Source organism: Amyelois transitella, chromosome 9, assembly GCF_032362555.1.
Source record: "Amyelois transitella isolate CPQ chromosome 9, ilAmyTran1.1, whole genome shotgun sequence".
NCBI lineage: Eukaryota > Metazoa > Arthropoda > Insecta > Lepidoptera > Pyralidae > Amyelois > Amyelois transitella.
In genome coordinates this window covers 7,805,305-7,818,724 of record NC_083512.1, presented here as the reverse complement: position 1 = coordinate 7,818,724, position 13,420 = coordinate 7,805,305, and the positions used below count along the sequence as shown (strand labels likewise).

Genomic DNA, 13,420 nt, shown 5'->3' with positions numbered 1-13,420 from the left:
AATTGCCATGTAGTCAGTTGCTTAAACGTGCTAGTTTTTCATGTTTTCCTTATCCACTTAGGTAAAATAAGAGAACAAAAGCAGAAAAAAATATCCTTTTAATAAGTAACTATATAACGAAAGTTAATATGGCAAACAACATAGTCTCATTTAGACTAGGCTACATCATAAAGCCAGCTAAGCATGTCATACATTACAAATGTACCACAAAGCAGATAGCGTAATTTCTGTGAAGTGAGCTCTTTCGTTATTATCAAATTGTTGCCGATATAATGACTTCAGACGTCTGTGCTTAATTAACGAACTGGCGTGTATGTCGGTATTTTGGTTGGATGATAAAAGGGGTACTTAAGTAGCTCATTTGATTGTTCTTCGAAAAACAAGAACGCTTTGTAGATTTAACCTTTTAATTTATTTTATTCATTTCAAACAAGTCACAATAAATTTTGGTAATAATAAAATTAAAAACAATCTGTGTTATTCCCTATATTAATATTGTTAATTGGTAATTATTATTTTTGTTTCGCATGCATACATTGGCTGGGCTTGTTTAAGCATGCAAAGATTCTCGCTTAGGATGGGAAGGTAGCACAATGTAACAAAAAAAAATTATACACCTATGTTCTCCGTTTAGTTAAATTTGTAGATTTTTTTTACCCTTTGTTCACACTAGCAAGTTATATAGAAAGAAACAATATAAAAGTGGAAAAAGTTATGAATATTTAGTTGATAGTTTCAGTCAAGTATAGAAAAACGTTAATAGACATAGATACACATATTTAATAGTTTTAAACCCTTACGGGGTAGATAGAGCCAATAGTCAAAAAGGAGGTCACGTTCAATTATACAGTAAACCAAGGAAAATCTTATTATTATTCTATTGCTTCATTGAAGTTTTAAGACTATACTTAGGTAGTGCTTCCACGCTTGTTATGCATGGAGATTAGTTTCTTCCAAGAATGAGGACCTGTGACCTAGATTTAAAATGCGAACAAAAGGAGCTTGAATATACATACATACCTATATGGATTTGCCACAGACCTCGAGTCTCGTATAGAGTCGTTTCAATACTGTATTTTTTCTGAAGGAAAGAATATAAACGGGAAATTGAACTTATACTCAACTATGATGTTATCACATTACATGGCCATAAAAGTAACCATGGCAGGAATACAATATAACAACTAAAAACATACCTTAGCTTGGATCGTCACAGTCTCGGCACAGAAAATCGTAATAAAATGTAATTAAAATGGGAGCCAGTTTGAAGATTTGGGGCCCACCAATGATGAAACAAAAGTGAGGATGAGAGGATCTATGCGATTAAGGAGGAGGAGCTCTGTTTAGAGTTCAATTGGTTTTTAGAATTTGATATACATATTTTTATTGAAAATTGAAGATTTTTTTTTCTTTTCTACTAGCTGAATCGGGTAAAGAAGAGGGCCCTGAGATTGCAGAACATGTGGAATATCATAGAATTGGTAAGTAATTCTTTACGAAATTTTACAACATTCTTTAATTATGCAAACTTTTTTGTACTTAAATTAGACTTCTCGTTAATACTTTTAGTATGTAAACATTTAATATTTTGCTAAATAATTTTAAAAATATCTAAAATGTATTTTCGGTCCACTATAAACAAAGTCCAAACTTCTGAGCAGTCTTTAGCTTTAATAATATGTGTTGTACTTAACAAACTATTACTTTTTATAATAATCACTTTGATAAACATCCCATATCTATATCCTGATAAGAATGATGATATAAAGATCGATATTCATGAGCACGTTAACAGTGTTTTAGTTGGCAAAGATCTTATCTGAGTTGAACATGGATAAAACGATTCCTATCAAGTGGGAAGAGAAATGTCGGAAAATGGATCCCGGACTGCCATATACCATACACATAATATTCCCGTTAGAGATGAGTCAATTGTGTAACAATTTAATAATGGTCTTTACAACAAATAATTTACTCCTCTAATTTTTGCGTGTTGAGTGCTCTCCACCGCAATGCTTCAGGGCCCTGGGTCCGCCTTTACCCAATCAATTTGCACAAACATGCGTACCCTCAAATAAATAAGAGTATTTTTAATATAATGTAAGGCTAGCTATGGAACAAAACGATAATGTTACGAAAGAAAGACGGACATAGACGTAAAATATACGTAAATAACGGATGTCGCAAAACTAAGCCTTTACATAAAGTTATTACTCACCCAAAAAGAGGGTTATGTATCTATTAATTTTACATTCTTTTATACGTTGTGTATCTGAGTGCATGGTATCGTAGCTCTGATTTTGATGAGTATTTTTCGAATCGTTTCTTAGACTATGAAATTCGAATCTCCCTGTCAAGAATTTTTTTGGAAATAAGTACATTAATCCAATCTGGATCGAGAGTTAAGAATTCAAAATTTTAGCTTAATATCTCGTATGAATTGAAACGATTAAATTAAAATAAGATATATTAAAATTTCACGTAAATGTTCTTAAAGAGTTTAAAAATATTAAGCCTTAAAAATTTTTTACACAATACAATGACGATATTGAAATTATTTTATAATGAAAACTAACAATTTCACAGCAAAACAGCGGACACTTTTAGCTTTTATCTGCCAGCTAAAGTTGTTAAATTATTATTTTTTAACAAAACTCGTAAACAGATGTTTTTCTGTTCTCAAGTTCAACACGAAATCTCATTTAAATTCAGTTGAACTTACTCAGCTATTTGAGAGATCTCATGAATATTTTGATTAGATTTATTATCACGATATTCACGATCGCCATTCAGAGGTTATAAATAGGTTTGAGATGCTCTAAGTTCGATTTACACTAAGACATGCACTGAATTATTTATAGACTTTGAAGCACCTTGCAGTAAATATTTTGCTTTCCAATTTGTTTGTTATAGCTCTCAAATTTTTACTAGTATCTGCACGTACCCATTTTTAACAAGAGCGATAATTTTGACATGGCTTAATTGACAATAATGTTTATGTTATTACTTTAAAGTTGCAATTTAAACTTTCCAATATTTAGTAGAAAGGTACACCTGTTGCTTTTACAATTAAGACTCATATTAGCTGTTATAAAATCTAACTCCAAACCGATGAGGACGAACGTCGTGGTAAAACTATATTCGTTGTTGTTGTTGGAAAATTTTTGGGAAGTGTAAATAATTATAAGAAAATGAGTTTTTGAAAAGCTATAAATTACAAATAGAAAACATCTTTACAGACGCTGTTAAAACGAATGGAGAACTAGTCTCTCGTTTAGAAGAACATGCTTCAGCTGACTCAGCTCCAGGAGAGAAACCTAAAGTACATGCGCAGGCGCAGCTGGACTTGCCCTCTGAAGGGGTTCATAAAGTGCTGGTTCAAGATGGCGGCCACGTCAGTGTGCAGGATGCCGTGCCCACTGCTGCTCCTAGTGAAGAGGTCACTGCTAAGGTAAACTACTTTTTAAATTGTCAAATCCGCTATGGTCATGAATAAAAAGGGGAATTAGATAATTAATATTTTTTTGGGTCGATTATTTAATCAACATTGTTTGTACAAAAAAGTGAATAATGGTATGTATGAAAAACATGTATAGTCCGAAATTGTTTGTTTCTTCATTCTGTATGTCACATAAATAAGAAATATAACAAATTTCAAAACAGGATTTAGAAGAATATGTTCAAAGGCGGACTTATTTTAATTGTCATTTCTACTAGTAAACTAAATTGTCTTGACCAACATAAAAGCAACCTGTATTCATATGAATTTTTTTATTGAATTGTATTTTTTTTAAGCATTAAGATTTACCTATTGATAAGTTGTTATAATTGACGGCGATATAAATGTATTTAAATGAAGATGTAACTCACTGTTAATCCTAGATTTTCCACGGCGCGGCTCGCCTCGTACAACCTGGCTCAGCCACCAGTAACCCCCAGAATGGCCACACTGCTGCCCGCAGAGCCTTCAACGCCGACATCACTAAGGAAACTAAAAACAACGTGAGCATTTCACATTACATAATTTAATAAAATATTTCTTATAGATTAAAAAAAAATGGATTAGTTTGTGGTCCATCTGTCTACATCTTTTTTCTTCTCTTTTCCTATTTTATCGTATGTATATTATTTTATCTAAATAATGTAATATTTTTAAAGGTTGATCATTACTCATCCTACACCGGGGTTCAATATTCACCATTGGACATGGCGGAGTACGTGTTTTGGACTGGTGATGAGCGGGGAGTCACCACTGCTATCGAAGACTTCCTGCAAGAGGGATTGGTATGATCACCTTTATTGACATGGAATTTTAATTAATTAACATTTTATGTTGAAATAACTTTGTACGGGTCTCGAAATTAAAAAAAATAATCATAAACACAATTGTTTGTTATAACGTTTGCTTTAAAAAACTGTCGACTCATGGGCACCTAATTATGGAATTTCTATTTAAGAACGTGTTTCCATTTCCGAGCACAGACTAAAAATAATTGCCTCTTTATGTCAAAGATGTTATGCCATTAATATTATATCACATGATACGCCTCGAATATGCTTTCCTTTAAATGTTAACCTACTTGCTCACTGTGGATATTTTTGCGAAAAATCCTTTTAGAAGTTCTACGGAGAAGACAATTTGCATAATAATATTTATTTTTTGACGCGCTTTAATAAAAACCTCACTTTGTAACTATGTGGGAAAAGTAATTGAAATATTACTGAGACAATATCTTTGAAGCAACCGGATAATTGGATACTTTTATCATAGAAACTATTATGATAATGGTATCTAGAACTATAATTGGTTTCGTAAAAAATTTAAATGCAAGATACTAACTACAGTAGTTATTTCAACGAGAGTTTGCTGTACACATTTTTTTTTCTCTAAATGTTGCATTCATCATAATTGCTAGTTAAATTTACATTAGGTACAAATACATATAACAAGTTTGACTCTTTGAACACTCTAACAATATATTTACGTCACCTACAAGGGAGAGTAGTACCCTATCATCCTAAAGTACTTTTTTCGTCAGTACATTCAACTTTGTGCAGTCTAATTTAAAAGTCATCATCTCGACGCCTATAATCCCAGTTGCGCCCTCCTGGAAGACTCCGTCAGCTCTAAAGTCCGACTAGGTCATAGACGAACAGCCTAGGAGAGGAAATCAGATCGCATAGTACCTAACTTAATGCCGCACAGCTTAAATGTTGTGTACATCACAATCACTATAGTTTATATGCTTAGTTAATAAAAATTATCACTAGATTTCATAACTGGAAGCAAAAAAATAACAATTTCTTTTTTTAATTGTTCAATTATACTTTTTTTTAAACTTCAATAGAAGTTTCATGTTAGGTTCGAAATACGGCATTTTTATATAGACTGCATTTCTAGTACTGTTTTAATTTTAATTTATAGATGACGAAAGAAGAAGCCATAGCGTTCCTACAAGAAATAAAGTTCAACATTGAATATCTTCGAGCACATTACTCGCAAAATCTGAAGGCTGTTGAGGAGTCTGTTCAGCAAGAGAAACTCAGAAACATGCTGATGGAGCAAGCAAATGCTAAGGTATGTTTTTCAGCCATCCATAGTCTCACTGCCTTATAAAAACTTATTATTCAAACATCCATTTCTATTAATATTTTGTCTATTGCCATAAAGTCATTCTACCATTTTGTCGTCTTTTCTTCCTGTATCCATCTGAGAAAATCTTAGTGGTGGCTTGTTATTAAACAGATAAACAAATTTTTAAATGGCAACTATGCGAACAGCACACAATATTGAAAGTGATAAGGAAAGTTATGAGAGATAATACTACCGGAGGTTCGGAAGATTTCTATAGAATCCTACTCCAATAGTTGTCTTTGCCTGTTTCAAACTTTGGGTTGACTTTATGCGCTTTGTTCTGGGCACGAGATAAATTAAAATCAATTTTTTTTTTCGTGCTACAGTTCCATACTGAAAAGGCCTTTAGTTTTATTAAGAAATTGACTTAAAAACGAAGAGATAACTCAATTTAACGGAATTCGATAACTCAGAAGGCCAGACACCGTTTCATAGTTAGGCATTTGGAAGTGGGTCAATCAGGTTTCGCTTCCTGACCCAGTATAATCCGGCATTAATAGGGTTACGCACGTGATCAAAACCTTCTTTACAGTAGTGGAATTATTTGTGAGTGGAAATGTTATATATGATAACGGGTAATTCCCAAGGGCTCATGATAGACTGGCAGCTGAAGGCTTTTTAAAGTGAAGGAAAGGATAATATAAAGATAAATAATTGATTATCTATCTTAAAATATGTAAAACAGTATACTACTAAATGACATATCAATGTTCAGAAATGATGTCATTTAGTAGTATACTATATAAAACGGCAAAATATTTTAATTTAGCATGCAGGGTTCTTATATATGTAGGCAAGGAATGCACTAGAAAAGATATATCCAACGAGACAGAATATTAACAGAGTCTATTTAGTAGGTATATACATAAATCCTATCTTTTTCGGAAATAGGCAAATTCCACTTGCCACGCTTGCTTTCATTTGTCAATCTTTATAAGTTCTACTGTTTATCTTTGACCATAACTACGAAATTAACTTAATTTCTGGGATAATAACCCGGAGCTTTATATTTCTTGAAAATGACCTTTACGTAAGACTTGCTGCCTTGGCATCTTCGTATTCATTATGATGAGAGCCATTTCAACCGTGCCTTATCAAAGTTTGCAGCTCAAGTATATATTCCAGTTTTTTTATGAATAAATAAAAATTAAAACGTAGGTTGTACATACATATAATCACGTTTATATCCCTTGCCGGGCAGACAGAACCAACAATATTAAAAATACTGAAAGGCCGCGCTCAACTGTATGGCCTAATTACGTCATCTATGAGAAAGATATGGAGTGTAATGTGCCACACGACACTAAAATGTAGGTTCTTACCCGGAATTGATCACATTTTACTTTTTAACTATTCGCATGCTATTTTACACATATTTTTATATGTCGCAAAATTGTACTTATTTTCACATCTTTTGTAAATGTACCTTAATGAAAATAAAATAAATAAATTTTATTCAATCTAAAATAGCATTTCAATAATATTGTACAGAAAGGCTTATGTATGTATGTCTTTCAAAATACTCTTGACTGTAACTAATGGATCAAGCTGAATATATTTGGGAATTTAATCTCAGTTTTATTGTACTTTCTTTGTATCTAATAAAATAGATCCTTAATAATATAATCATATATCAAAAAATAAATCTCAAAAGAAATTAGTTGGAACGCTATAAGGTAAAGTAAGTACGGCTGTCTTGATTCTAGTCGATATAAAGCTGTAATTTTACTTCATCAATCGTCAATAGACTTATTTCTCAGAACTACGACAAAAGCAATCGTAAGTGAAGTCATTATTTTTTTCATATGAATGGTAAATAGTCTATATATATAATAGCCCAGTAAGGACATGTAGTTCCCGGCAGATAGAATTAGACCATTCCGTGTTTTCCCATAGATACTGTAAAATTCCATTCCGGTAAGCCCCCGCAGTATGGCATGCGTGACACTGTTTTTATCGCGCGAAAACTACCGCTATTTCGCTTTTTATTATGTGATACGTGAAACGAAACAGCGATAATTTTTCGCGCGATTAAAACGGCGCCGCGCTTGCCACGTTACGGCGGTTAATAGAAAAAAAAAATGTCTGTCACTATCTAAATCTACGTTCCCTCATTTAGCCATCTTTGCTTAACGTAATCTTCGAGTTTTTCGAGACAACTGACCATGTCTACCCCGTAAGTGATATATATGTAGGTAAATTAAAGAATTCCTTTTAGTGGCCCATCGTAACAGGAACCTTAAATAATCAATCCCACGAGACCGTAACAGTTTATAGTTATTAGCCCTATTTACCAGGCACGTAATATTGGCAGCTTTATCCTCATTTATGGGCCACGCACATAAAGATAAAAATAGATTGGGAAAGTTTTAATGTTCAGGGCTGCTTGGCTTTTATTTTTATTTACTTAAAGCTACATTTATTTTGATGAATAAAAAGATGACAGCACTAGTATGGAGTAAGACGAATCAGAGAAAATTAAAAACCATACAAATATTATTATTATATATTAAGTAATAGTTAAACAATGTAGATATACAAGTAGAAGTACAAATCGTAGCAGCTGCTACAAACTGCTACGGTGTGTAGCATCCGCTACGATAGCCAGAGTGTGCTACGATTTCTTAAATTTTAACGCTTAGCAATAATAGAACTGATCATATTTTTTTATTATTTGTGTAGAAGTCTTTTCTTCTTTAAAATAAATAAATTTATACCAAAACTAAATACATACATGGAATCACGACTTAATCCCTTACGGGGTAGATAGAGGCAACAATCTAAGGAAAAAATTTAAATGCCACGTTTACGAATACTGCTGAACTGAAATTGTCTATTTCGATGCCTGCAGTACTAAATGTGACTACAATTTCCATTTTTGTTGTATGTGATTTTTGCGTTTGTAGAAACAGCTTCGACTGTTTTAATACTCAAACTCCCCTCAGCGGTTAACGCGTTCAAATCACAGTGAACAATCGTCTAGAACATAATGTATTTCTGGTTCCGTATAACGAATGTTGGCAAACAATTAAATAGAACTTTATTTGACAGCAGACAAGCATATTTGCGCACCCGTCGGTACGTGGGTTGAGAATTCGTATCGAATGTTTGAGTTAGGTATTAAGTTATATACTACTCTTATTTGAGCATAGCTTTTGTATGAGACTCGTTATAGTTAAAATTGTGGTTTATATTGTCACATAGACACGTTATAGTTAAAATTGTGGTTTATATTTTCGACATAATAAATTTTAACATCGCCTTTATCCAGAGGCATTAGGGCTGAAATGAAAATATATTATGTCCTCTTTGGCGTAATGGTTTACTATTTATCTGTGCTGTTGGTGAAGTTACAAGACTTAAAACAAGCTGAGAGACATCATTGGGGCTATGAGTACTGATTATTAATTTATTTGATAAAATCATGGATAAACAACATCCTGTTGCCTGGATGTGCAGATTTTCTACAATGTTTTCCCTCACTGTGGGAACATAACATTGGTTAGGTAGGAATCAAACTTCAGTATATAACTCAGAAATAGTCATGGGTAGGTATATGGCCGCGGAAGGATTTGAAGCACCGTCGCTCTCTTTAACAAACTTTTAACAAAACTCGAACAGGCCAGCGGATCCGTCCGCGTTAAAATAAATCATATTTCTGTATCTCTTGCGGGGTAGACAAAGCCAGCAGTCTTGAATAAAATAAAATTTCGGGAAATTTTATTTTATTCATTTTAATGCGCATTTAAATTTATGTCTTCTTTTGTAGAATCTTGCTTAAATAAAAAATGTTTCCACAGGAATACCAATACCGCAACCCGGTGTCGCTCCAATCGTTCCCGTTCGGGAACAGCCCGGACATAATCCGGACGATCGCGAACAAGAACTGGGAACTAAGCAACAATCTCTCACCGATTCCTATTCTCCCGGTAACATCAGACGTGCGACCGGAACCAATGAAGAGGACTTACGACCCCATGTTGCAGACCAATATAATTAGTAAGATTTTTTTAACAGTTTTTGTATCTGCTTAGTGAAGGCGTAACAAGGTACTAGGTGTAGATAGATTAAACTAACCGCCTTGATTTTACTTGTTATTTCGAATTTAGAGCAATGAAGAGAACTTACGATCTCATGCTTCACAATAAATTAACTAGTAAATTTTTAAAAATAAAATAGAATATACTTCGACGAGGCAAAAGTAAAAATTATTAAGATTAACAATACACAAAGTAATAATGTCTGATATTTGATAATATGAAGACATTTTTCTTTAGGCACCTCAGACTACGACCGGGACGGACAGATCATCACCGAGGAAGAATACGAAGAGATGATGGACAAACTGAAGGCGGCTGACACTCTCTACACCGAATACACCTTGGAAGAAATCATTTATCAACTGGCTAAGGTATTTTTACTTGACTTTCTACCTGGCGTAAATACCGGTTACAACATCACCGCTCTCCGAGGAGAGAAAGTATTGCTCACTTTTTTATAAAGTTATCTAGAGATGGTTGTAATATTAAGGTTATCATACCTATCCTACCGAACGATACTATCGACGAATGTACTTATTTACGTTTGTTACTCTTTCAAGCAAAATCTACTAGCCGGATTTTCATGAAATTTAGTACAAGGGTAAAATATCTACCTCGAATAACACATAGGGTATTTTTTATCCCGAAATTCCCACTGGAGCCAAGCCCTGGGCTGCAATTGGTGTAAGATAAATATCTGTATTCACTTTAAAATAATTCTAGTATGCCTTTTCAATTAATATATTGATGACTAACTTTTATCTGTTTACAGATGATGTTTTCGCAATCCTTATCTCGGGACCCAGCATCTGCGCGCGCGGCTACTCAGAGATTCATGGCCTTTTTGGAGCTGGAGGCTGAGAGGGGGCAGCTATCTCGAACTATTGAGAAGAAAGTACTCGGTATGTGGGTTGATTTTACTAGAAAACCTAAGGTGGAAGTGCTACTAGTCATTAACAGGTCGATTTTACTGCCCAAAATGCCGCACAGGTTTAAAGGACTATCAATCTTGAACAATATATTGTTATATTTTAGTGGAAACCCCTAAAGGTAGTTCACGTGGGTAGTTGTATTTTATCTTTTACGAGCTTAACCCGTGAATGCTAATGCGAAATATGTGGCCAATATTTGACCTTAGATTTTATCATAAAATTTTAATTTATTTCCAGATGTTATGATTGCTGCACTAACGGACACCATCGGCGACCATCCGGAACTACTGCAGGCGCATGAAGGACTCGGTATCAACCCTTCCAACAGGTAACTTGCTGTCATTATGTCTGTGACAAAACAAATGGTTTCTATTTTTTCAATTAAAAAAAAATATATATATTTTTCGTTCGTAGAAACCTAACATAGAAAACAATTAAAGACTAACTGATATGTTATCTTTACTTTATTAAAACTATTGAAATTCCGTTACCAATTAGTTCGAAGAAATGAATGCAAATTACACGAAGCGATTCCAGTCTGACCTCCGCGACCGTGCATCATTGTAACGTATCCAGTTAGCTGAATACGGAAATTTCCTCATGTTGTTTATGGAAATCTAATAAACTGACGTCCTCCAGGCTAATGCACCAATTTCTGGAGGCGAGTGCAGCCGAGCCGAGCATGTCTCGAGCCATCCTAGCCGCTTACAAAGACGAACTGCTGAAAGGACCACCGCTACACAAACTAGCTTTCCCTGAGAGGAACTAATTATACTTTATTCAAAATGAAACACTCTGTATAGCGAAGTGATAAGTATATACCTTTCTTTTTTTACTAAAAAATAGCGCGTGAAGCGTTTGATGTCAATCTGCCTGGCGGTAAGCGAGATGAGGTCTATGGTGAGTGCACACAAGCTCAAATAATGCTTGGAATGCCCCTAAGTTGTAGGTATTATGTAAATGTTTCTGAATATGAGATACCCAAAGCAAATACCTTAGCCCAAGCAGGTTAAAATATGATAAAAATCATGCCCACGGATGAAAAAGAGGAGCGTAACAGTATTATAAGTGGAGAGAGATGGCTATTTGACTTATAAAATGTAAGGAAATCACCGAAGGAAATTTCATATTTCATAATGCTATACAGAGTGATTTATTTGGTTATTATAATTATTTTTTCTGTTTCTGTTTAAAGCCAAAAGAGGAAAATCGTTAATTTTATGTACCTGTATCGTTATCTGTAATAGTTCGTTTTATATATTTTATTTTTACTATCTTTATACAGCTTTTCGTATTATATTGATAACCTTATAATTACGTATTAATTTTGTATTGGTTTTAAAACAGTAATATTTTTCTAAGCTCTAAGTCTATTGAGCTAGTTAAAATATTTAATGAGGAACTTAAATTGACTCCATGGGAGTTTATTAATATTATACCTACAAAGTAAAATATATATTATTTAAAGACAAAATGTTGAATACATACCTATCTACTAAATATAGGTAAGTAATATGTACCTATCTACCTAAAATATACAAAATTCCTTTGATATTTGGCAAAATCCCATTATTAAGTTTGCTACAAAAAATTGGCAAAAATTGTAAGTCGTTGGTACGACCTTAAAGAAAATGAGCGAAAAAGCACATTTTTCATGTGCCAAATAAAAGTATCAAGAACGGTTCAAAGTCATATATACGACGTACCGACTAGGGAGGACGTCGATGATCATGGTCCAAGAGTGTGGAGGTGACCTACTCTGATAGATAGTCTTTCTTACAGGAGAAAAGAACTTGAATAAATTTGATCGTCATGATTTAATTAGCTTCATTCGATTGCCTGAAAGTGAAGATTTCCTCACGTAACTCTTCAAACGCCGTAAACTCGCAGTTTGAACATCGGTTAATATTCAAACTAATGTTACTCGGGAGTCATTATTGAACCTGAGACATTTAGTTGATGTGTGGGATCCTCTCTGTCGCCACGCGCCTGTCTTGTCTATAGACAAGGTATAAATTTTAATCTCTAAAAATAGAGGATGGTTTTAAAAAGATAATGTTGAGACTACTTTGAAAATTCAAAATATGGGTATAAATAATGTACCTGATACCTGACCCAGAATTGGCAAGTTTTGATAATATTGTAAATAAAATATAGTAACCAGATTCTATGGTGTGGAGCCCTAAAAGACTAATTGCAGCTATTATATAAGTCACGTCTTAAGTATAATATGTGGATTACATTATGTATTACGATATACTATGTTTAGATTAAGTAGCTTTGCATGTTACATTACAAGGCATAGTATTGTCATAAATGTACCTAGTAGGTTTATATATTATAAATATTTTATATTCCGTATGCATTTGTTGTTTTTTAAATAGGTTGTAGTAAATAAATATTGGAACCTCGTTTATATGCTGTGCGCATCATCATTAAAGAAAATTTGCTTCAAATCTACGAAATTAGGTGCTTACACCATCGTACGACATTGCTGTAGTGGCTGGTAGATATTACCTATCTAGATTTACATTCCTTTATCATGTGTAATGTTTGTGAAACTAAAAACTTTCGACAACATAATATTACATTTTATTTTTTAACTAGGTACTAAAATTCTTTTTTCAGTAAAAAGACATGCTGAAGTGTTTAAAAATATATATAGTATTTATTTTAATACTGTTTTTATTTAAGTAGACTACTAGAATAGTTTTGTAATAAATTGGAACAAAGTATTGGTTTACCATCTGTTTATCAAAAGTAGAAGAAAAATATATTCATGAAGCATTAGCGTAAGATATTGAACGTAATTT

General features: G+C 33.3%; 1 protein-coding gene across 3 annotated transcripts in view; it reads left to right on the top strand.

Annotated features, from left to right (window-relative positions):
- LOC106142841 (uncharacterized) overlaps positions 1–13,331 on the top strand; it is a 56,235-nt gene extending 42,904 nt beyond the window's left edge. For all 3 annotated transcript variants that reach the window (XM_013344752.2, XM_060945737.1, XM_060945738.1), the window contains 10 exons: positions 1,422–1,481; positions 3,240–3,451; positions 3,883–4,002; positions 4,159–4,284; positions 5,426–5,578; positions 9,436–9,634; positions 9,913–10,046; positions 10,448–10,577; positions 10,845–10,935; positions 11,247–13,331. In XM_013344752.2, coding sequence (XP_013200206.2) covers positions 1,422–1,481; positions 3,240–3,451; positions 3,883–4,002; positions 4,159–4,284; positions 5,426–5,578; positions 9,436–9,634; positions 9,913–10,046; positions 10,448–10,577; positions 10,845–10,935; positions 11,247–11,376 — 1,355 coding nt within the window. In that variant the 3' untranslated portion in view covers positions 11,377–13,331. The remainder of the gene's footprint in view (positions 1–1,421; positions 1,482–3,239; positions 3,452–3,882; positions 4,003–4,158; positions 4,285–5,425; positions 5,579–9,435; positions 9,635–9,912; positions 10,047–10,447; positions 10,578–10,844; positions 10,936–11,246) is intronic.
- Positions 13,332–13,420: the final 89 nt, after the last annotated feature.